The sequence below is a fragment of the Micromys minutus genome (assembly GCF_963924665.1).
Source record: "Micromys minutus genome assembly, chromosome: 1".
Taxonomy (NCBI): domain Eukaryota; kingdom Metazoa; phylum Chordata; class Mammalia; order Rodentia; family Muridae; genus Micromys; species Micromys minutus.
Genome location: NC_137969.1, coordinates 113,172,018 through 113,198,679, shown reverse-complemented (window position 1 = coordinate 113,198,679; position 26,662 = coordinate 113,172,018). Strand labels below are relative to the sequence as shown.

The 26,662-nt window shown below is 39.1% G+C and overlaps 1 protein-coding gene across 1 annotated transcript in view; it reads right to left on the bottom strand.

The window, feature by feature from the left end:
* The window catches only part of LOC308438465 (uncharacterized protein), a gene marked incomplete at both ends in the record, with an annotated part of 253,517 nt that overhangs the window by 71,550 nt on the left and 155,305 nt on the right, over window positions 1–26,662 (bottom strand). The window contains 3 exons of the mRNA XM_080939852.1: window positions 2,937–3,100; window positions 8,780–9,032; window positions 10,776–10,994. Of these exons, the coding sequence (XP_080795978.1) occupies window positions 2,937–3,100; window positions 8,780–9,032; window positions 10,776–10,994 (636 nt within the window). The remainder of the gene's footprint in view (window positions 1–2,936; window positions 3,101–8,779; window positions 9,033–10,775; window positions 10,995–26,662) is intronic.

Below are 26,662 nucleotides of genomic sequence, written 5' to 3'. Positions count from 1 at the left end.
TATTTCACCATGTTACACAAGAAAACTCTCATCATCTACTAGTAAATGAACAACTTTGCTTGGGGCCACACTACAAGGGGTGCTCAAATGTAAATTATTAGAGAAAACTTCCTTTACCAAGAAAAGTAAGTTCCCTAAAAAGATGACATATACCCCTTATGACATTTCAAATACAAGCCAGCCCTGGGTCAAAACAATGCAATTCACTCCAAAGAACTAAGATTTCAGCTCAAGCTATGCTAGTGATGTAGGGCCACATTAGGAGATGATCTGTCCACTGAAAGGAAATTCAAGTAGGGGTTTTAATCTTCAAGCAATGACTATCCTATGAGAATCCCCTCTTTGCCCTGCTCCAAGCATCTGCAATTCACCAGGGCCCCACTCTCCTCGATATCATGAGCCAACATTTCTCTACAACATGCAAAGATGTCTGAACCTATTCTATAGCTGTCTTCAGAGACTTTAGTTATCTGCTTTGCTTAGAGTGTTCTCAAAAGTACTCTTCCCTTTTTATATCTACATAGAAATAGATTCAAATCTTATAGATATATAAAAGACTTCTTTTTCTAGGTATATTTCATTTGTGTGCAGCTTTGTAAAGAAACACAAAACAAGCAAATACTGGAAACGTGTTACCTTTCTATGTTGAGTCCATCACCTGCAGTATAATATACTTCCTGACATGCATTAAAACTCAAGGGGTCAATAAAGCAAATTCATAGTCAGGGTTGTGTTCTTTGTCTTTTATTCTTATAAGTTTTTATAGATTATGTCCTCTTAAAAACATTAATAACTCAAGTTGAATGTTAAAGAGATGATTCAATTTTTAAGAATAGTTGCTACTCTTGCAGAAAGTTTAGTTCCCAGCACCTGCTTTAACCATCTCATAATATCCTGTAATCCCAGCTCCAGGGGATCAGACACACTCTTCTGGCCTCTAGATGTACCTATACACACATGAACACACACACACACACACACACACACACACACAGAGAGAGAGAGAGAGAGAGAGAGAGAGAGAGAGAGAGAGAGAGAGAGAGAGAGAGAGAGAGAGAATAAAAATTCCTTCATTCCTTCAAAAACAAAGTCAAGCAGAATAGAAATCCAACTCATATTTTAACTCCCATGACCATTTTATTTCTTATTTATTAATAATCTTTGCCTTGTGGACTGCTGTAGCCAACCCCCATCAGCTCAAATCTAAAATATGAATTTATGTGAAATAGCATCCTCTCCATCACTTTCTACCTTCAAATCAGCACCCTCCCAATTCTGTTCTGATCCTTACCCATCTCGAAAGCATACCTCCACCTTCCATTTCATTGCCATTCACTTTTGTTAAGGTTTGGTTATCTTTTGTTCACATAATTTCAGTTGCTTTTTGGTGAGCTTTTCCTGTTTTCCACCTACCACCCATGAAATCCAACTCCAGCTCTTCTATGAGAATGATCTTCCTAAAGTGAAAATCGGTTACAGTCCCTCACTGCCTTCATTTTTCCACAGAAGAATAAGAAATCTGTAGCATCGACCAAAAAAAAAATCATCTAGTCATGTGATCTGTGAGCACATTATCAATCTAATTTCTGTACACTCTTGCCATGTGTGTGGCAATATTTTGGCTCGATAGCAAGTATGTTTTATACTTAGTCAAAACTGTGTGGCTTTTCATTTCTCTCTGGTGTCATGCATCCCTTTGTCTTTCTTCTGGATAAATCACTCTAAAGTGTCAGTGATTACCCCTGACTCCCACTGAAGTTTCTGGATATTACATCAGCCTTCTCTAGACTTGCACTGGCTTCTTATCTCCCCTCTTCTTCCCCCCAAACACCGTCTTGATTTCTTACTACATTTTTAAAATAAATTGTCAGTAAGAATTAATGTGAGATCCACCCTCCCAGGTTCACAGCACATTATCATAAATTATACACACATTGTTGTGCAACATATTTCTACCACGTAAGCATTTGACATTATTTACCTGTCAAATGGCAATCATCTGCTTTCCTCTCCATCAGTCCCTAAATACGACCATTCAACTCTGATTCTCTGGCTTTGATAGTTGTAGACATCTCACTGTAGTAAAGAGGCATTTGTTTCTGGTTTTGTTTTTTTCTGTTTTATTGTGATGGGCTCTTTTTACTTAGCACACAATGTTCTCAATTCTCATCCATATTAGTGTACATCACAGTGTACAGTTCATTTTTGTGGCTATAATAAATCATCGTACATATTAATTCTTCATCATATATTTCTGTCCTGATAGATTTCTGGGTGTTTTTCACATCATAGTATGACTAGTGTTTTAAGATTTCAGTCCTTTTGGGTTTATACCCCGAAGTAAGTTTGGACTATATGACAGAGCTATAGTCAAGTCTAGAACATCATTACAAAGACAGGCCCTGACCACTACAGGAGATAAGAGGATCCAGTGATAACTACACAGTGTTTGGCAGAGCTTTTCAATATCTGACACAACACATCAGGGGAAAATAGGCTTCTTTACTGTGTAATGGTGGCTTCGTTGGATATTCAAGAGCAAAGCAGGTAAATAGACCCACAGTTTACACCAGGCACAAATAGCCAGGTAAAATGGACATTGATCTTGAAAGGAGCTTTAATGTAGGTTGTTCAACTACAGAGCATCTTCACAACATGGGAAACAGCTGTCAGATAAAAGTAGCATTTTTTTCTTCTTTGTATATATTGGTTTTATAGTGCTTTCACACACACATATATGTATACACACACACACACACACACACACACACACACACACACACACACTTTGCTTCCTTAGTTGACAACTGAGCACAACCAGGTCATCTCTTCTTTCTTTCTCCCTTTCTCCATCGATCCTTTCTTCCTTCTTCCCTTCCACTACAGCTCAACTTCAGGACTAGAAGCTGAAGAACGTATTAATAGAAGGACCTTACCTGAGGCAATACAAGTACAAAATCAAGGAAGAGATGACAAACAGCAGAGTGTAAACGACCACTGTGATCAGAGCACCAAGGAGGGCTGGTTGATTGGCTCTCAGGAACATCCAGTAGAGTTTAGCTGCATCTGCAATAGGAGTCTCCCCATCCTGTGCAAGCCGCTGAGAAGGGAAAGCATAGGATGAAATAAGAATGGAGACAACATCCTGTCAGATTAATTTAAGTACATGAAACTCTAAGGTACCATAATTTGTTTCTAAATTAAATCTTGTAAGTACTGAAAATTGCACTAGAAAAAAGAGAAAATAGGGTGGGTTTTGCGTGCTTGGTTTAGCAGATTTTTCTCATTTTCCCTTGCAAGGCCTGAAAGTGTATGCACTTGACGTGCAATTCATGAAGCAAAAGGCATGTTTTATTTATGTGCTATTAACTCATGAATTTAATGAGCACAAGATATAAAGAAATTAAATGTGATGGTGGAAGGTTACCTTTTTTTCTGAGGCAGACTTGATAGGAATTTAATTTGTGCTATGCATAGAAGGGACAGCTTATTTTAGAAACATAACAAAAGGTTCCCAGGCTATTTCATGTGAGCTTGAAAACTAAAGTTAATGTTAGGTTAATTTAAAAACATGCCCGGATATGATAGGAGAAAACACATATTCTATACTGGGTTATGAATAAATGCAAAGAGATGAGGTCTTTGAAGAAATTCTGTATTGTAAAGAACCTAGAGTGTCGTCATATTGTATACCATGGACCTCAGAATTGTAGGGAACATGAATGTCCCTTAGATGTGATTTCCCCTGATATCAGGTGGAAGTGATGAGCACTCAAAAGCAGGAATCTCTTCTTCAAGCTGAGAGAGAAAACCATTTCTTTAGTGCTTAAACTGGCAATTATGTAAATATCGTTTGAAAAGGCACTTTTAAAAGTAGCTAATCCAAATCACATATGTGAGAAGGAAACCAAAGAGTAGACGGGTTAATTTGTATTTTCCCTGCACCAAAATATCTTTCTGTAATTGGGCAATAACTACGATTCAGAGGTCCCAACTATCAGCTGCCTCTTTAGTACACCAAATTCAGTTTTATACTCTGTGCTTGTTAATCATTTTATCTGGCAAAGGATGGACCAGTGCTAACACCGAGTCACAGATGGATGGCGGCTGCTGAGCATAAGTCCTCTTCCAGTTCTCTGTCTGCTTTCTTAATTATAAAGAAATAGATGAAAAGGACCCATTGAGGAAACAGCAAGAGAACACAATCTGAGTCTGAATTCAATGATATAATCTGAATAGCAGGTGCTAATCATTTATTTGGTTCTCACCCACCGAATACCCATTAGTTGCTCTTCAAATAAGAGAAAATAAAGTTACACAAGACACTAGGTTTTGTGCTTCTCTTTGAAGTGAGTGGGGATGAGGGTGAGCATGCGTATGGTGCTGGGTGGTACAGACAAGCTTGTGTTGCAGGTCTACATTCTGTTACTCAGGAGAGGCATGGCAGGTTCAGAGTCTAACTACGTTACAAAGAGAGCACCGGGTCAGTGTGGATCACTTCATCAGACCTTCATCTCAGAAACAGAAAAGGCACAAGAAGGTAGGATGTAGCTCATCCATGGAGCACTTGCCCTGGCTTGCTCAAGACCTTGCCAGTCCTCTATACTGCAGAGCCAAAAGAAAATCTCAGGAAAGTTTAAATAGCATATGGTGAAGAAACATGACAAGAAAAAAAGGTTTTTAAAGCAGCAGAGGTACGATAGCCTACTGGCATTGTTATAAAGTAGAAAGTAAAACATGCAATGTGCCATACACTTGGAAGGCAGAAAGCCTTATTCTGGCTCAGAATTTCAGGGCTTCTGTCCATAGTCAGCAGGCTCCATTGCTATAAGGCCTGAGATGAGGAAACACGTTATGGCTGAACCAAATTTGCTGACCTCATGACAATGAGGAGAAAAACAAAAGGTATTCGGGCCCCACTTACCCCCTTTGAAAAGCATGTCTTGAAATGTTCTAATTCCCCCCGACCCACCCCCGGGCTCTACTTCCCAAAGATTCCATTTCCTCCTGCTAGCACTCAGATGGGAAACCATGCTTTCAAAATGTGGACCTACTGGGAACATTTAAGATCTGAACTGTAATAGGCTCCTAGCAGAGCCTCATCACCTCCTTATGCCCTTTGCCTCATTATTTATTAGTTAAATATGTGAATTTACCAAGTTTTATTTGCACTTAGAATCTCATTTGTTTCACCCAGCAATACTGGGAGATAAATTCAATAAGTGATTCCACAGGCATGTATTACTACTTTTACATGATGCTCATGAAGGCTGAACTGTTTAACTATGTTATTTGGTGTTATATACACCACAAATTACAGCAGACTGGAGACGGGTGAACAGCTCCCTCCAACTCTGTGAATTTTCTCCTCTACCATTCCATACATTTCTGAGGAGGCATTGTAATTTGATTGGGTCTCCAAAGATTATGAGTTAGAAATATAGTTACCCCCAAAATAGTGTTGGGACACAGGGTCTACTAGGAAGTATTTACATCCTGAGAAAAAGTAACAGAACTAGATCAAATGTTTTGGAAGCTGAAAGGACACTAGTTGGAGAGTTGATCTGTGGGCATGGAATAAACATATTTTTTTTCTTTGTGACTTGAAAAAATACACCAGATTCATCCTGTAACATTCATGTCAGCTTCTTCAGGGTAAGGCCATTCTGAGATGGCCACACTGGAGGCTGCCTTCCTATAGATTTCATCGGAGACATCAGAGTCAATTATGTATGCCCTCTTCATGAGCCAGCTTGTACACAGTGGACTGGTTGGCTTTTCTTCTGCCTAAGGGAGGTGACTGAAATAAGGAAGGCCATTTCCCAAGGGCTGCAGACATTCATTCTGAGAAGGGCTCAGAAGATAATCAAGGACAGCTGCTTTTCCTCCTCAGTTGACTTCCCCTGTGGCACTGTAGTAAGCTTAGCATGGGAACTAGGCCTGCTGGATATGCCAGTCAGGCCTTTGGGAGAAATTGTGAGATACCTCAGAATATGGTTTGTCCATAGTGAAGATGGCATCTTTACATCTCCTGCTCAACCAGGCTTGACAGTACAGTCTTTTCCTTGCCTGTCTGGAGACTCCTAAGGAAGACTGGGAACAGAATCCAGCTGTGGCTAGCTCAGTCCACTCAGAATCACAGATTCCTCTCAGATTCACAATGAGAGTAGCTGCCTGGGGATAAAGTACAAAGCATACTACTGGCTTAAACAGTTCTATCTTCTTCCATGTCAGCAATAAGGCTCATGGTACTGAGCGTTCAGAAAGCCATCACATCTAGGACACACAAAGAGAAGAAGATTGCATATCAAATACACCTGCTTCTGGTCCACAACAGCAGGAGAATCTGAATACACTAATAGTGTGCACTTTGAATTTCATTTTAATAATGCTAAATGACTGGTGTGCTGTTTGTCTACAATTGTGTACTACCACTTTGAAGCTTTCCTAGCAGTGGTCAATTAAGTATTCAAAATCCCTAGTTCTAGCAATCCATAGGAAACGAAAGTTCAGCCTAGAAAACAGCAGTCGTAGAGAAGGCTCCCTTTACAAGTTACCTAGTAGTGTCTGGCCTAGGAAATGGTCCTGAGAAGTAGCATCACTGACATCACTAGGACCATGAGGGTTACAGAATTATCCCTTTCCTGATGAGCCACAATGACAACCCTGAATCTCACAGGTATTCAAGTCTGAGAAGCAGTGTTATAGCATATGATAGCCTGGGAGAAGAAAAAGAGATAGAATAGGCTGCTCTGTCCTGAGCTGCCCTGACACCTGAGGTGCACAATTCTCCCAGGAGTGCATCATAGACTATACTTTGGACTTTAGTTTCAGTTCTATGAGATTGAGAGCAGTAATCTCAGGCATAAATAGTCCATCAAAATACTAACATCTGCTTAGTTTAGTGATATAGACTAAACCCATGCATACCAATTATAAAATTTTCCCTTCCATGTGCATACGGTATGTAGAACATCAACGCTTAATTTCAGACTATCTTATGAATGAGTATCACATTGAATTAATTTAAAATAGCGACCTGCCCATGGTTGGTGATTTATATTATCACCAGACATAGATACAAAATGTTTAATTTAGATTTCCCTTTTTTATTTATCTTAAAATTGCTTACAATTTTACTGCTTCCAAGATTAAAATATTCTTTGGTTTAAATTATCATATTTTTGGCCACTGTCTTCAATTGTGTTTTGATAATCTAGTATAAAACTTTGGGCAACTAGAAAGAAACTCTGATAAAGATGCTGGACTTTAACTTTGATTGGAGTCCCAGATAATGGAAAGAAAAGTGAAGGGTATATACAGCAACCTGGATGCTGTCCTTTTGTCTTCCAAGTGATATCAGTATCCGAGGGTCTTTCCAGTATCCTCCTCAAAGCATCCTGCACACATAAGACCCCAGTTTCTTAAACTATGGTCTTTGACCAACAGGGTCTATATCATGTCAGGATTTGAGCAAAACTCTGTGTTCCCTTCATACCCATCTAAGAAAGAAACTGTGGTGCAGGGTCTAGAAAGCTTTGTTTTCATCAAGACCTGGAATAGGTTCCAATACAAAATAAACATTAGGAACTATCCTTTCAGACATCAGTGATGTAATTCAGTGAAGACTGCTTCTCTACCCTGTACACAGCCTTGGGTTTGATGCCCAGTATGGGAAACTGATCAGTAGTGTGAGCCAAGAAATTGTATACTTTACAAACTTCAAGCAACTAGAGCTTTGGATGTGGTAACAAATTCACAACAACAGCCATAACAATTGTATATCAAATAACAGCTCACAGATCTATTAGCAAATTAAGTATTTTACTAAGACTGAGCAAGTATTATGAAAAAGAGCATATATTTAGCTTCATGGAACAACATATGGATACTCAAAGTTTTAAGGTGAGATTTTGATACAGTGGGAGAAATATCAGCCTCAGAATTCAGAACTCTGAGTCCTAGTTGTAACTCCACACTGAGCTACATGTGTTACCTCAGATAAGTGATCAAACACTATAACTATTTCTTTCCACTGTAAAGTAAAGGACTACTTACCTCATTAACTCTGTTTCATGCATACTTAACAAAGAAATTGTATGGTGATGTCTCAAGGCACATACCCTTTTCCTATCACTAGAATCCTGTTCTATATTTTCCTCACACACCTTTGCACATTACTGGGAGTCGTTCAGAGTGCTAAGCCTGTATTTTAAGGTGAAATGTGCTTGTCGCTTCGTAGCCATCACAAAAGTTGAAACAAATGCCTGAGGGTTAACTTTTGAAAAGTTAAGACTTCAAAATGTTATGGTGGCTCTTATCTCTTGCCTTTACACTTGTTACATAAGGCTGTCTCCACAGGCTGCCAGTCACAAGGAAAGAACTCTGGGAGAAGTGCATTCTGGGAAGGTTTTCTGGAAAAATATCCTTAGTTTTGATAAAAAAAATAAAAAAAAAAGCTACCAACAGTTTTTAATTTTATGAAAAAAAAAAAAGGACTTCAGGAATATTTTTCAAAATGTGATAACTAGTTTCCATTCTACCTTCTCAGTAATTTCCTACTTATTTTTTAAAGAATTTCTTTGTAATAGTTAGAATTTGAATCAATTATATGAGGCATCCATGATATTTATCTTTTCTTATGCAACAAGGCTTAATAACTTCAATTCGGGATGAATACTGAACGACATCATTATTGAAACATCCCACATCAACCAAGTCATGCACTAAGCTGAATGTGTGCCAGGGATTCATATCTTGGTTATTTTATTTGACTTACCCCCAGGAAAGCATCCACTATAAACACTGCCAATGGGTCTAGAACTGTCCATAGTCCCATTATGATGATTAACTTTGACAGGGCATCCGGGCAGGAGTCAAACAGTAGCTGACAGCCCCATCTGATCAGAAGCAAGGAGAATGTGATTGTGTTTAGGGCTAAAGGTCCCAATATAATCACAGCCAGCTCTTCTTCAACGTGAAGTGAAGAAGCCGGGTAGCAGAGCTCAACAGTGTAGGAATAAAACTGGAACCTGTGGAGGCAAAGCAGAGGCACCCAACAAGAATTTCGCAAAAACCAAGTACGCAGGATGATTGACAGGTGCATGTGCTTTGCTTTCTTTGTTAACAATTCCAGGGGGTGGGAAGAAAGAAAAAGAAAATGCTTGACCCAAAATGGCACCTAAAATTGAGTGTTAGAAATCTTCAATCTTTCTTTAGCACCACCAGGACATTTCACAACCATAGAAATGCAAGTTGCCCCATGCATTGTTCTCACTCAGTAAATAAATGGGGTATTTAGCATGTTGTTTGAGACACTCAGTAGAGCCATCTGTAAACCTGGAACTTCTCTGCAATACACAGGATATTTTTAGTGACCAATTTTAAATGCAAAATATACTAGTGAACCTTCTAATGGCTCAATGCCCTGTAAACTGATAGACATAAATCTAATGAGCCTTCAGAATTTGGCTGAAGCTTATTGATTTTGCTTATGGCTTTTCTTGAGTGACTTCCAACTTCCAAGTATCAAAACCACAGTCAGCACTAACAACTGAAACCTCATAGCTAGGGGCTAACCTCATAAGTCCCAGCCCTGTGGGTTAAATATAACTCAAGCGAGTAACGTAGGCCACCTCCAGTGTGGCGTTGACATCATCAGTCCTTGCCCTGTGAGACGTGTGTCCATGTGAAGATCTCTCTCCAATTTGGCCTGTGGAAACCTGTGTGGGACACAGTTCACCTTTCTTGTGAATCACAAGAACTCCACTGGAAAGAGGATTTATCTATTTTTTTGACTACTTCTTCAATGAAAGGTTGATGCTATGCTCTTTTGTTGTAGTGGGTATGAAATAGAACGATATCGATTTCTTAGCACAGTACATGACAGAGGGAGGGCAAAGCTAGTGCTCACTGTTGGTGTTGTTACTGTGGCTGAGATGTGCCTTAAAGCTCCTATGTGAGTCAGGGTTTGTGGATCTAGGCAATAGCCTTCCAAATGTTATACTATTTCAAGTCTCTTGCTTAAGAAATGAACCAAAATGAACTGCCACACTACTCTATGATGTCTTACTTAGTTAACAACTAACAAAACCAAGGTTTCCTTTACTAATGAAGGGTAAAACTGTGAGTAATTATCTCAGGCCAGCACACTTATATTTTCTACTTTAAAAACTAAGGATACACACACAGACACACACACACACACACACACACACACACACACACTGTGTCTATCTTGAGTGCCTATGGATCATGTTATAGACAGACAACCTTTAAAATATTCTCTCTCCCCTCCCAGGATAATGGCCCAGAAAGCTGTCTGGGCTTGACTTTGGTAATTGTTTTAATTCAATCATTCTGTAGGAGAGGCAATCTTTGCTTTGATAACTATGGTGATAAATCAGAAAAATCCACATTACTTCTAAAATACCTTCAACCTGTGTCATTCTTATACAATCAAAATAGAACAAACACATATTTGCCAATTTATTTTTTGGGTCTTGCTCGGGTATCAGGACATATTTGAATTGCTGAATTTTAAATGAATGCTGATGCATGAGTTAATAATTTATGTATACAGAGCCACCAATGGCCTGAAACTTCAAATATAATAATAAAAGCCCCTTTTCTCAGATCAACAATTTTTCTTTCTTTTCAAACCATGCCTCCATTTCAGGTCTTCCAGTGAGTTAATGAGGAAAAGTGTTATGAGCTTTGCTTTGCACTAGCAAGACAAAAATACTTCCCCTTGACATGCAGGGGAAAGTACTTACTTTGTAACTGGAGTTGAAAGAACCCAGAGGAAAAGCCACTGGCCCAGGTAATGTAAGTAGAGCCTTAGGAACCAGAGGGAAGCCGTCATCAGAAGGATGTACCAGAAGCTCTGGCTTTGCCATTGAGCTAATTCAAGTTCTGAAAATAAGGACATCAATGCAAAATGGAGGTGCTTCAATAACCTTCCAGATCCACGGCCATCTACAACGAAAGGGCTGCTGCAAGCAAAGAATCATGGGTAAATTCAGGACCTACAGTATACCCCCAAAAGAACAGAATTAAATAAAATGTTTTCTAAACATTTGGAAGTCAAACACACTAATGTTCTTTTTGGTTGCAGTGGATGGCTGAAGCCAGCATGGGTAAATGTAACTTAGGGTACTATAAGTAAAAGTCACGAGAAATGAGTTCATCCTCCTCCCAAGGCATATTAAAACAGCAAGACCAACAAGACAACAATAACAGCAACAAAATCCCAGGCATTAGTATTAAAATTCTTGATCCCTAACTGGGACATAAAAACAGTAAACTACTATGGAAAACAGTATGGTAAATATAATACCAAAATTAAAGACTGTAATTACCATCTGGCCCACCAATCCCAATTATGAATTCTACCCAGAGGGACTGGAAGCAGAGAAGAGATGTGAAAGCCACATCCCTGCATGGTAGCAGCATCTTCAGCAGCCAAGACATGAAAGCAACGCACATGCCCACTGCTGAACGAATGCAAGAGACTGATCTGAGAATGCACACTAAAGGATTCTCCAACACAAAGTAAATAAGGGACCTCTGACATATGCTAAGCCTTGGGAACAATGAAAGTAAAATAATCTAGTCACAAAAAAAATAGGAACAACAGAATTCTGTTACATGCCCTTTTCATTGCATTTAAAGTCAGGAAAAGCAAATATTTAATGGGGTACAAAAACAAAGCAAAAGAAAAGAAAACACCGTCCCCCCAAAAATACAACACTTTCCGGCTGTAGAATGAGTCACAGTTTAGGTTTTGCAAAAAGAAACAACCCTGAGATCAGATGAACAGCAATGTGAAAACAGACATCACTAAGCTACATGCTTATGTCATGGAGTAGGGCAAGAAATTATTATACACAGTAAATTTAATTCTTCTGGAACAAGTTGAAAATTTAAAGTACATTCTGTCTTATCTCACCTGTCCACCATATCATATATTCTTAAGAGTAGGGTTTTTTTTATTTGGAACCCGTGAGATATCTTGGCAAATAAGGGTGTGTGAGAGCAAACCTGACAACATAAGGCTTGTCCCTGGAACCCGCACAGTAGAACAAAAGAGTTAACTCCCAAAGATGTTTTTGACCACCACTATCCATACATGAGAACACACACACACACACACACACACACACACACACACACATAAATCAAACGTGATAAAAATTAAGTTTATCTGTTATTAAAAAAATGAACTACTTTGTTTATTTACCACTAAAATATCATTAATTTTATATATCACTTGTATGCACAAACAAAAATCAAAACACAGGATTTATTACTTAACAGAGCAGCATAGAATCCACGTGCACGTTCAAAAGATTTTATTTAACAGAGCTCACCACTGTCTGAAGACTGTCGGATACAATGACAAGCATGCCATGGGCAGAGAAGGTAAGCCACAGAAACACGAGTCTCACAACAGAATATCAACAAATAGGGACGAGGCAGTGACCTCTTGGTCATCAGAGAGTAGAAGGTACCAGCGCTGACACTGACAGTTCCCTGAGTGTGGTGAGTGGAGAAGTGGGCCCACTTTTGTATTGAGCACACCCTTCAGTCACACAAATGAACAGTGAAATAAGAAACAGAGCATTCACACACATGCACATGCACACACACACGTGTACATGCATATACGCCCTTCTGAGGCCTTGGTTACAGAGATACTGTCAGGGTAGGAGTCTCTTATGAGAGAACCCCAGAATATCTTATTCCTTTTCCACCATGGGAAATGAAACACAGACTTTGCTACACCACTCAAGCAAAAATATCCTGTACATGATCTCTTCTGCTAATTACTCCATCGCTGGTTGGCCTCTTCAAAGAAAAGAGAAATCAGATGCAGGTTTCATGTTGTGTTGTTTGCTGAATGCTGGAAAACCCCAAATGGTGCAAAACAGAAAGGATGCAAGCTTGTTTAATGAGTGAAATTTTCCTTTGTTCTTTTCACGTCCATTGATGTTAATGAATAAGCAGTTTGCGTCCTTGTGCACAGAAACTGCCCCAAAGCCACACTCACAATTGGTTCCATGAATTAAGTCCCCCCACCCCCACTGAGGAACACATCAGTGTCAGCTATTTGATTTAGAAAAAAGGCAACTCGGGTTACAGTAACCACATTCACATGTCACTCAAATAAATATTTGTTCTCAATTAAGACAAATCAATGTTAGTCTCCATTTGTTTAATGGTGGGAACCCCACATGAGGGTTCAAAGAATTTAGAAAAAGTTAATAATTTGATGTTTGACATTTTATATGCCTGGAAATTTGATATTAATGTAAAATCTGGTGGTGCTAGGTGATTGTAAATAAAAAAGGAATTAAAATGTATTAGAGAATCTAATGAGGGATAGTCATGTAACTGATGCCCTATTACAATATACAACAGCTCATGCCTTATAATCATGTAAAGTTTGTACCTGAGTCTCAATGCAGAGTTAGATAGAATTACACCTACCACTGTCTCCCCATAGACCACAATCACAATCGAATTGCCAGAGCCTCTTTGTTGGGCCTGAGAACATGTAATTCACATTACAGGTTGTCCTGCACTTTTAAACTACTCCCATCAGCATTTCCATGGTTCTTCCCAGTTAGGCACAAAGAGTCTGAGCATCCAGAGGATAATAAAGGGTATCCAACACTGGGGTACGTAATATCTAGGGTGGGAGTTGATTTGTTGGTGAGGAAGAAGCCATGGAGTACACAGATCCTTGGAAAAGCACACTGAAGACAGCAGCGCCTCCATGCTTAAGGCAGTTGCTACTTCCATTGCTCAGGGGTGAGCTGCCTGCCAGAGGGAGAGAGGAATAAGGAGGCCAATCAATCTTCAGCTGCTAAATGAAACCTATGCCTCTGAACTTTAGCCACATTTCATAGGACAGCCATATATTCCCCTTGCCTGCCCAACCTTTATAGAGACCTGAAATGAAGCAAGAGTTCTACAATTCATCAGTATAATAATGGTAATGATAATAATGATAATGATATAATAATAATAATAGTAATAATAAATAATTAAAAATTAAATTAAAAAGACCAAATTGCTTTGGAGAGGAAAAACATAAAATGTGTTCTTAAACTCTCTTCTGTAGTGAGCATAAACCCTAAAGAGTTTGTGTACTATAAAGCTTTATCAACTGGCCATGATAACCTTTATTTTAAATCCAGTACCAATAGATGGTACTAACATTTCCACAGTTTTTTCTGAAATAACCAAATAAAGTCCATGTGTGACATTTTTTAAAAATTAGTGATTGCAGATAAATACTTATAACATAGGGTCATTCTTAATTTTTCCACTGTTGATTAAGAGGTTGTCTTTCTATTTGTGGGTATGTGTCTTTATGTGTCTGTGTGTGAATGTGAGGGTGTGGGGGAGGTCAAAGGATGTTCCTGAGTGCCAGTTCTCACCTTCTGCCTTGTGTTGAAACAGGACATTTTATTTTTCAACACTGTGTACACCAGTAGGAGCCTAAAGGTTCTGCTGTAATCTCTTATCTCATCCCAAGCATGCTGAGATTACATATGCATTATACTGAGTCTGGCTTAATATGACCTCTGAGGCTTTAAGCAAATGTTCTCACACTTAGGAGGCAAGTTCGTTATCAGCTGAGTGATTTCTCTAGTTCCATTGTTTTAAAAATCAACTATGCTCAGTGATTCTGAGTCTTTTTGAAACTTGTTATTCAGTATTTCAAGGAGTCATCCAAAGGAAGATATTTAAAATTGTTAAATTAAAATAAATAAAATGAAGACAGTAAAGAACATGCAGAGGTCACACTTAAATGTCTCCAATGATACAGAAACAGAACTGAAGCTCAAGTCAGTTACATGATTTGCTCAAGGGAACATGGCTGGCAGCCAAGAATGTTCTTTGTGTGTTCCTGTTTTTGCATCAGGACATTTCCACATCACCTATTGAATAAGTTTATCTCAAAAAAGTCAAGATCAAGAGACATCAGAAGTCCAACAGTCGTTTGCCCTGTAACCCAAAAGAAGGATTGCTTCCTTTGCAAAATCCTGGTTACTCCTAGATCACTGAGTGTGTGTGACATGCCAGGCCCTGTGATAGTGATATTAGAAATATGGCATCCCAGAAAATATCACCTTTCCTAGTCCCCAGAACATGTGATTGTGTAAAATTATATGGCAATGGTGAAATGAGCAGCAGGAGAAAATTTAATTGCAGCTTAAAATAAGACTATTGTAGATTATTTGAAGTGATCCCACTCTAATAACAGGGTACTTTAAAGATTGGAAGATGACATCCAAGGAGACAGAGAGAGAACGAGAGGAATAGCCAGAAAGCAGGCAGCATGCAAAACCTTGGTCTGAATTTGTTGAATTTGTAGCCATTGTAGAAGTAGACAACCATGCCATTAAGAGTAATTATAGAGTGGGGAACGAACAAGGAAGCATTGTCCCTTGACACTTCTAGAAAATCTTCATTTCTACCAGAAACACATTTCAGACTTCTGATTCCAGAAGTACAAAATTAGAAAACAACGAGAGATAGAGAGAGAGAGAGAGAGAGAGAGAGAGAGAGAGAAAGGGAGGGAGGGAGGGAGGGAGGGAGGGAGGGAGGAGAGAGAGAGAGAGAGAGAGAGAGAGAGAGAGAGAGAGAGAGAGAGAGAAAGGGAGGGAGGGAGGGAGAGACAGAGAGACAAAGAGTCAGAGAGACAGAGAGAACTATTCTTTGTGGCTCTAAGTCACAGGTATGCACAATTTGTCCCAGCAGCAATAGAATAGGAAGGTTGTTTCAAGGAGAATATGGAATGAGAGGCCTTGCCACCTACTCACTGGACATTCAGTCCATTAACAGAACAGACAAATGCAAAGCCCCAATGCACACAGAGAGACACTGTGCACATACTTTGATGCTACACACAGTGCTATGAGGAAACAGGGCAAATTCCCATCTCAACCTGGATCACAGCGAACTTCTCTGAGTTATCCAAAATGAATAGAAGTTAGAAAAGTTGTAGTGGAGGCAGAATAGGAACGTGGCACAGAGCATCACCACATCTACAATTCTTAGAAGATTAAAGCCTATTCTTTTTCTCTGACAATAGATTTAATTTACCCTATTTAATTTTAACAGCTTAAAATTGCATGTGTGCGGGTGTGTGTGTGTGCATGTGTGTGTGTGTGCATGTGTGTGTGTGTGCATGCCACAACATGTAACAAATTAGTAAAGCTTACTTTCTCCTTCCATCTTTACATGAGTTCTAGAAAGCTGACTCAAGTCACCAGGCTTCTGTGGAAAGTGCGCTTACCCACTAAGCCATCTTCCTGGCCCATCATTTAATTTTTGGATATAAGAAACTCTCACCAAACCTGTAATACATTCCTTTGTCTAGACTGAATGCCAGTGTGCCTAGGAAAATCAACTGGAAGGTCATGGGGAGTTAGCTACGTTTACAGTACCAGGTATGGCTATGGAGGAGGCCTAATTTCAATTAGATAGCTATTGGTTCCCCACAAGATGAAAGTACTACTATTGCTCCACTGGGGATAGGCTGCAATGTCTGCCATTGTGTTTCTTGTGCTGTACAGATAAGTGGGACTATCAATTAGTCCTGTTTCTTGGCTCCTTTTATAGCACCTTCCAATAGTGAAAGTTAGACCTCAGACAAGAGGCTTCAAGATCAGTTCCAGTCATATTCCTCCAAGGTCTGTGTTCAAAGTATATGCTGTTATCAGGACTAGGATCGTACTATCAAGTTCTAGGAGGCAAGCAACAGCAGCAGCATTATCTAGCTTTTGAAAAGTTATGAGGCACAAGCTGAGAGATATTATCTTCTAGTCATGATTAGAAAACTAAACCCTTAAAATCTCAATGAAATGGCTGCATAAACAGCTTACATGCCAACTTGGATAATAAGTTCCACAAGGCCCCACCCTTTGATAAGAGCTATCAGTAGTCAATGGTTGTTGAAAGAGAAAAAAGAACTTCCCCCCCAAAATAAGGATCTAGTTTCTAAACACCTATATGTACAACAATATTAAATGGACTCAGAAGGTTAAAATACATACATGCATACATGAATACATACAAATATATGTGTATATGTGTATATGAATTATATGTATGTGTATGTGTGTGCGTGGGTATGTGTATGTGTGTATATATATATGTATATGTATATATGGCCAATAATTATACGACATTGAGTGATAATGCTCTCCCCAAGAGCCACAGACTAACAAAAACACCAGTACTGGGTATGGAAAACATCCAGTCTAGTCAACAGAGTTCAATAAAATTCCAAAACAAGATAGAATGATGTTATTGGTCTCCACTGCCTTCCAGAACTTAAAGGTAAGGCCCTATTATTGAGGACGCCATGCATTTTCAGCGCAGGACTTGAAAGAGTCGAACTGGAACCAGCCGAGAAGCCTTCTCATTAAAGACTAGCTTTCACAGTGCTGGGAGGTGCTAGGCTTGTTACCAAGATAGAAGGATACTTAGCATAGATAAGGAAGAGGGCATGCATTAATGGGTAAAATTAAAGAAGAGGCTGTGAATTTGGGAGGGAGTTGAAAAGGTTACACAGAAGGAATTCGGTGGGGAGAGAGAGAAAGGGCTGGAAATCATGGGACTACAGTTCTCATGTATGAACACACCCACTCCCCCCCCAAAAAGTCAAACCTTCCTAAAACTCATATTTGTCCTGAGCATGTGAAAACTTTTTGCTGTTCACTGGTCACTTATTTCTGGGATGTAGGCATACCAAAGGCTGTGAAGATGTCCGTAGTTTCTACACACTCAGCACGAAGGACTCTCTTAGGGACCTGAACCATTGAGGCCTTCACCATCTGTGAGGGGTTTGACCCAAGGCCAGAAGAATGTCCAAAACCTTTACTCTCTCACAGTTTTGGAGTTTTAAAGCCTGACATGAGAGTACCATTGAGGCCATATACCCTCAGAAGATTCCAGGACAGCCCTTTCCAAAAATACCTGAGCATATTTTTAAAACCAAATGGTTTTCCAGTCCACATAAAGCTCTGCCCCCATTAGCTGTCGTATCCTTTAATGTACCCTTTTTAATATTCAAATAATCCAGCCACACCCCTCATCTTTTCCTGGTGCCTAAGACATTTGAAAACTATTCTGAAATTTTCTAAAGGTCAGTGAAGGAAAACCCAGTGAAGTCATGAAGCTGTGTCATTAACCATTTTGACTTGTTGGCATTCTCTGGGGGACTTCATGGTGATCACATCTTCAAGGGAATGGGAGAAAACATGTGAGGATTAGGAGGTATGTCTTCGGAAAGAAAAGGCATTCATCAAAAATTAATTATAAAATACAGTTATGTACTGGACATTTATTAATGTGAATATATTAATTATCTATGGCATTGGCTGTATTCTTAAGCTATTATAATGTTGTGTCTTTTCTGCTTTATCTTTCATGTTTTAAGTTATTGCATTAAATGTGTATGTTTTATCCAAAGATGTCTGTCTATACAAAGCATTTACCTGGAATAAATTTCTTAAGTATTTTTTTTTTAACTTTCAGAAGGCTAATGGAAGGAACAATTTCCTGTTTATTGCAATGTGACCATTTTTAAACTGGAACATTCTCCTTAAATTGTGCCTCCTTGGCCAATTTGGATATTATGCATTTAATATAACACACTGCACTTTTAGCAGGTTTAATTCAATTTACAACAAATGCTTCTAATTAAGTTAAAAGATCTTTGAAAATTGCTAAATCTTAGGGGTAATATTACCCCCACTGACATTGAAATAATTGATCTTTCCCACGGAGGCACAAAAGTATGAATGTTCTAATGAGAAAACAGGAATTGAAGTCTATCGAAAGAGTCCAAGGAGACCTCCAAACTCTTTAGGCTGTTATTTCCAATGACAGTCTCTGAGTATGAGTAGGAAGCTTTGGAGACAGGGACAGAGGCACGAAAAGAAAATTGAGATCCAACTTCAAAACCAAGTCAGAATTAAAGCCAAGGCAACCAAAACCTGTTTTGCATTTTTGAAAATAATCTACTTTTGTTTGATGCAGTGTGATTCTGATTTAGAATGTTAATTTTCGCACCCACAGTTAATATCTTCTTCAGCACTTTGCAATAATTTATACAGTTGCAATATCAGGAGTCATCTCGTTCTCCATGGAGAATTTTCCCAGAAGCAAAGATAGGTAGGTCCAGTGCTTCATGACAACTAAAATGTCTTGGAGCCATGACAGTGGTTCTTCCTTTCTAGACCATGACACTGGAAGTGGAGGCAGAAGGTATGGGTTTTGCATTTGCTACTGTAACTTACATCTTGATGCTAGAAAGCCACTTAGTGTCACTGCCATCTGTAAGTAGGGAAGAGAGTATTTACCTTCCTGCTCTTTCCTTGGCCTAATTAGTTATAGTGTTTACAAAGTACTTCATAAAAGAAGCTCGCTAAATACTTCATGCATAATGGAAATTTTATTAATAATTTGAGCAATAATATAAAAGCCGTTAGCTCTGAAAACACTTCTGTGGGTGAACAGCATGATAATGCTCTGGCAAAGCAGTACAGGAAAAACAACACAGAGCAGAGCTCCCAAACACAGCACCGCAGGGTCTCCCCAGGATGTACAAGACTCCCGAGCTAAGAATGAGGAGACAGAGACCCTTCATGGCTGAGAGGCGAGAGCTCAAACTGAAACCTGGGTCTTCCCATTACCAGTTTCAAACTGTTTTGTGAGCTATCTAGTCTGTGAACCCTAGATGCTTCCATCCCAAAATAGGCAATTACACGCCTCATCTCTTGAAATTATGAGGACTAAGGAAGGGAGTGACTTAGAGTCATAGAAAGGGACATGTCATCTTGAAAGAAGGATCACTCCAGATATAAGCACAGGGAGCACTGACTCGATAAGGAATAAGCTTCTAAGCGCCAAAGTCAGATTTGAGTTCTCTATCTAAGCACCACAGGTGCCTCAAATACACTCAGACATTTGTATTGAAAAGGAAACAACCGAATGTTGTACTTTCTTTTGAGTCTTTCCTAGAAACAAAGTTCTGGGCTGCGTGAACAACCGGATGAACAAGTGGTGTACTCTTAAAAATCCAGAATTGTAAAGGTGGCCCAAGTCACAGGAAACACCAGATATTTCCAAAGTCAGAGAGGAGAGAGGGTCAAATATACCCATGCTGTGCATATGAATTTAAATATACATGTATGAACGCCCTGTGAGCACATCGACGTGGAGGTAGAGGTGGAGGTCAGAGGACAGCCTATGGGAGTCAGATGTCTTCTTCCACCATGTGGGGCTTGGGAATCAAACTTTAATCCTCAGGCTCAGACACAGATGTCTGCTGATCCATGTCACCAGGCTTCAAGCATGTAGCACATACAGCAACAGTCAAATGTGAAGGATATATCCTAATTATCTCACAAAATGTAGGCACCTGTCAAATACACTGGCTCTCATGTACCTCCAGGTCAGCAGAGTTGTCTGCCACAGATACAGCGCATGTTAAGAAGGCTCAATGTTAAGAAGAAGTCTGGGATATGGCATTTTTTTGTCCTATTAATGTCAGAATCAAGGGGTCACTCAAAGATCTACCCAGAAAAGCAAGTTCAAATCAATTAATTCAGACTCTGTAAATTAAAAATGCATCAGGGATGAGCTTTACTTACATATAGAGAGAATACATGAAGATTTATTTGATATCTAAACCTAACTTTAGTTACGAATCTCTACCATAATTTTAAAAGTGAATTTCAGACCAGATGGCATTGTGTCCAGCTTCATGTCCATCACAGACTAGTTCTGCACAGCTAGGTAACATAGTCAATGTCTGGAAAATAAGCTGGTATGTATGCCATTGGACACTGGATGGAGAAATTAAAAAACAGATACATATAAAGCTATTAATAAAGCAGTGTTGGCCAATAGGATTATTTTATCAGTTTTGTGCAATTAATAACTATGATATTTTCTCATATAATAGAAAAATAACTCAAATTCTACTGTTGTCTCTGCATACAGAGAAGTACCTTTCTATAGAAATAATATCTAAATCCTTCCTAGAATGTCAAGGAAAGTTTTAACATCTATTGGTTTGTATTTCCCTTTTAATCCCAAATAAAGACCTAAAGAAGAGGAAAAATATACCTTCATAATTCAGTGCATCAAACACAGAATATAAAAATATTAATTTTTTTTCCGATGTAATCCTGAGCTGTTTTATTTAGTCACCTATTATAAAAAGTAATTTGTGTTGATGGCTCTGAGGAAATCTAGAAATTAAAGAGCTAATTAAATTTGTTCTGAGCAATTTTTGAGTCTGTGTGTCAATAAATACATACAGAGGCATACAATCAGACAGCCCTTTTTGCCGGATCTGTCAGGACAATGACTTCCTAGGACTTGACCAGCCCTTTCGCTTGGAACCACAAACCTAACCTTTAAGCCACAGAGGAACCACAGACCCGTGCAGCACTGCAAAAAGAAATTTTAAAATCACAACTGTAAAAGTCTTGTAAAAGTAAGTGTTGGCCTAGAAGCCGGTTGTGACCGCACAGTGACTGTGTAGTAAAGTTCAATGCCCTGAGTTTTGAGGTCCTTAGAGGGAGATTGTGTCTCTTTTGGAAACAAGGGTCTCCGGAATTATACAGATTTGGGATTGCATGATTACAAATCTAGTTATTGCATGAGGAGACCCAAATGGGTCACTGGGAGACTGCGGGATGACCACTTTTCTTCTTCCTGTGGTCAAATGCTTGTGTGCCCCCCATCTCTCCAGGGCCACATTTTCAAGCCGGTCCTCTCACCTGCCTTTCTAAGAGCTTGTCCTCTCAGTGTCTTGGGTTAGAAGCTTCTTGATGTAGGAAATATGTCAGGCCTGGTGGATTTGCTATATCTCCTTTCTGACATAATGAGAACTTTCAACTTTCTGAGTTCATGGTGCAGTTTCTGAGTCAATGGATGGAGAACTGTAAATGTTCATATAATGATCCTGACCATGGCTGTGTTGATATTAAATACAAAACTGTATCTGGAATATGAGTTGAGCCTAGACAAACTGAGCTGCTGCTTTTTCCTAAGGGTTTCAGAGGATGGGAGTGCAGTGAAGCAGGGCTCTGGCAGGTCTTGAGGGTTGCTAGTCTGGGACAGTAGGTATGTCAGTGGGTGATGGGTGAGACATTTGGCAGTGGTAGATAATGCAGATGTTAACGGATGCTAGTCTTTAGAGTTAAGCTTGAGAAGGAGCCCCACCTATGCCCTTTGAGCTACTTGATCATTGGGGCCAATAGAACTAGTGATAGGGAGAAGCATCTGTTAAATAATTACTTTGTCACCTTGGTTTTTTAGGGCCTCTCTCTGGGTTGCTTCTCAAAATTGTTTTGTTTCTTGTTTTTTAGCCTTTTTTTTTTTTTTTTTTTTTTTTTTTTTTTTTGGTTGTATTCCACAGGCAACACAGAAGTCCCATTTAACCACAATCTTTCAGTACAGTTTCACTTACCAAAAGACTACCTCTCATGGTTCAAATTATTAAGTGAAAAATTCCAGAAATAAGCCATTCATAAGTTCTAAGTTGTGTATCACAGTGAGTAACACATAAACCTCCCTCACATTGCTGCTCCCAGGAGGTGAACATCATGCCAGCATCTAGTGTATCTACACTGTATAAGCTACTTTTTTTAGTCATTCGGGAATTTTCTTGGTTACCAGACACTAACACTGTCCCTGTGCTTGTGTTCAGGTGTCCCTTGTTTTACCAAATAGTGGTCCTAAACTACAACAGTGGTGATGTCTGTGCTTTTTATTCCACTATGTTGTTCTTATTCTTCCAGTTTATCAATATTGTAATATCTGAGGTTTCAACCACCCACTAAATGTCTCAGGACATATAATTGGTAGGATGGAAGCTGTTTTACAAAACTGTTTACACTTCAAATCCCCCCAAAGTCAATCTACATTCTAGTTCCCTAAAGTCCTTAAAGTGCATCATTTCCTTTTCTGGCCTCTGACTGAGACCTCCAGCTTGCTTGTATCTACCATGAGCCCCTACGAAATGTTTACTAGCTACCTAGTCACAACTGAAACATGGTGCCATTTGTACCCATGGAAAGGCTATTTAGTCGACAGCTTCCTGGGGGCTCATTGGGGCTTCTGCACATTCCTCTTCCACCAGCTGCTCAGAAAGGCCCTCTTCCCCTGTGCTGACATGGATATGAGCCCAGAGAAAAATGCAGGACCATTCGTGCTAAATGTCAGGGGTTCTAATTTATGTGCTCATGCAACCTACTTTAAACATTAAAGACCATCTTTCTGAAAGAAAGAAAGAAAAAGAAAGAAAGGGAGGAAGGAAAGAAGGAAGGAAGGAAGGAAGGAAGGAAGAAAGGAAGGAAGGAAGGAAGGAAGGAAGGAAGGAAGGAAGGAAAAGATATGGTGCCAATGGTTCCCTAGCATGTTATCATGGGAAGATGCAGGTGTCCGGCCCATGAGATTGTATGTGCAGCTGTATGCACACATCTGTATATCTGACCTGTCAGATTACATTCACTTAGCACAGACGGTTTGGGTGTCATTTTGTTTTAGTAAAACGTTATGTAAAATAAAATGGTGTAGGGGAATTAAGTGCTATGAAAATTTTGAGATTTATTAATTAAGCTATTGAGGTAATCAGGGGTTGCCACATCAGCATGGGAGGCACTTTTCAAACAAGGCACTATCCGAGAGACCACCTATGTTTCCATGTGAGATGAAGAGAACAGAGAATAGGTCATACATGGTCTTTAATGTGTCTCCACAGAGGTACTCACTATTCTCCAGTAAAGAGTAGCAAACCCAGAGTCATACGGACAGTTCTGGTAAGCCCATTCAATCGAGAAAAAAAAAAGACATTAAAGAGAGTATACAACACTAAGCTATACTACACACAACACACAAACGAAATTGTCTAAAGAGAATAAAGTAGAAATTTTCAACAGTACATGGCCAAGATGCCTGTGATTTCATGGGAATGCAGAGGTGAAAGAATAATTAAAAACTGAATATTTAAATATTGGGGTTGGCACTATGTGGCTTATAGGAGATGAGATGATTATTAGGTAGGTGCACATATCATAAACATTATGTGCTGCTTAGAGAGGTATCTGGGAAATTACCCATCAAAACCATCATCTCAACAAAGCTGAGGTAGCTTTCTATGAGGACTCACACTGCTTGTGTGAACATGCGTACCTGTGTCTATGTGTTTCATAACACCACACAGCCACACATGGCACGGGGGAGTGTAATTATGGACAATTCGAATGCAAATGTACATAAAATCATACCAAATATCTGTTGTTGTTAGCAATGTTTATTTCCTGTTCTTTTCCTTAAAGCATTAGTTACAGAATTCAACACAATGAAAACAATACAAAGGGTAATGATATACACAGATCTTTTAGTGTACAACTCAGAAGCATAACATATTAATGGAAAATAGGGGTATAGAATATGAAAAAATGGACACCTTGGAAATGAGTTCTGAGGTGGGGGATAGATGGAAAGAGGGATAACATGTGAAGTGCAAATGAATAAAATAATCAATTAAAAAGAGACATCAGAAATGAGCTCTGAAAGGAAACATGTGGTGCAAAATTGGAAAATAAAACAATTTTGATTTAAGATTTCCAAAATGATGGGACACTTCGTAAATCCTCATACAAAGTAAAACACAATCAAATTTAACCCTATGGTTATACTTATTTAAGTCTTATTTATATAGTAATTTATATTTTACAGATTTACTGTATTTTTAATTGTGTGTGTGTGTGTGTGTGTGTGTGTGTGTGTGTGTGTGTGTGTGTGAGCACATCCACATGCCGTTTTTGTGCAAGAGATAACAGGTGTTTATAGAGGCAAGAAGAAGGTGTTGAAGCCCCTGAAACTGAAGGTGCTATGAGCCACCCATTCTGGGATTTGGGAACTTAACTCTGATCCCTTTTTAGAGTAGTATGTTCTGTGCCCTGTTGAACCATCTCCCCAGACCCCATCACATAGTTTTAAAATAGTTTATAATCAAGATGAGTGAGGTGCTATAGACCCAGCACTTGTGACGTGGAGGCAAGAAGATCACAATTCCAAAGTCATTCTCAGCTACATAGGGGGTTCAAGACAAGGCTGGGCTGGATGCTCTTCTATCTCAAATAAGGAAGTGCTGAAGAGGTGACTATTTGGGTAAAGAACTGCTGTAGAAACCTAGTGACCTGAGCTCAAATCACAAAAGCCTATGTAATAGTTAGACAGAGCAGTGTGGATGTGGATAATTCAGGACCTACTTCAGGGAAACAGGAGGTAGAGAAAGGAGAAGTTCCAGAAACTCATGAACCAGTTAGCCTGGTACTTGCAGTCATAAACTAGAGACCCTGTTTAAACAAGGTAAGGAGATGAACAAAGCCGTCCTCTGACACTGCACATGCACTAAAGCCTGCTATTTATACCTACAAAGGCACACATGTCAAATAACTAAACAATGTATTTCAATAATTGTAATAATAATACAGTAATATCCAAAATAGTTCATATTCGAGAATCATATTATAGGCATTAGCAAAGCTTATAAAACTCCTTGCCTTTTTTTTTCCTTCAAAATTGTTGTCACAGAGTTTTCATTTATTTTTCAGAAAGAAAGAGAGAACAAGAGAGGGCAGATTGCCAAGCCTGAGACTAGTAATGTCCTTGAAGACAGCCTAAACCAAAATAAACACAAAAACAAACATGTCTACAATTAAAAGACAGTAACACTGCATTATAATTACCCCTCTCAGGAAGTGAAGATGTTTTCAGTTAACTGAATGGGTGACAATTACTTGGATTATTGTCATACTTAAAATGTCAGTGTTAAATGATTGCTTTAAGCACATAATAATAAATTCTGCATTCTTAAGTGGCAAATACAAGAAAGCCAAATATAGATGATGTTTTTCCTGGAAGCAAAATTAAACATTAACCAAAACCTGCAACACACATTTTGAAACACAGGAACAAAAGGGGACTGGCTGTGGGTAAGCAAACATGGATCTGGTATGTACCTCTTTGATTTGAACAAGGAGTAGGTCAAAATGGAGAGAAGAAAATTTGTTCATGAGTATACCCACCTGCTCAGAAGTAAATACATAAGGAAAAATGACTACAGAGAATTCTCTAGAACCTTAAAGACCTCTTACTGGAAATCTGGGTTAATTATAGCATTTATGAAAATAGCACTGGTTAATTTCACACCTGCGATTAAATCCGACATGATTTCCTGGGATATGTTATGATCACACTAGAGTTCTGCAAGCTCTATTTCCCCCTTCATCAGTGTAAATTGTACGGGATTAACAGACAACAAGTATTGTTTGCTGATGCTGCCGCAGCCAGTAGCATCTCACCTCATCTTCCTGTAGAATTCCTAAATCTCCAAGCAGGGGCCTCAATTTCCATGACTCAGTTGTAGCAGCTCTTCCATCCTGGAAGCCATGGCATTTGGAACTTAGCAACTCTGTGGAGGATGGCATGTCTAACTGTGAAATGGAGAGAAGAGATCATTCTTCTCTTCTCAAGTCAGAAATTGATTGGATGTGTGGAGTATTCTTTTGTTCATCACGTATGATTCAACCAACACCTTGGTAGGCATAGAAAG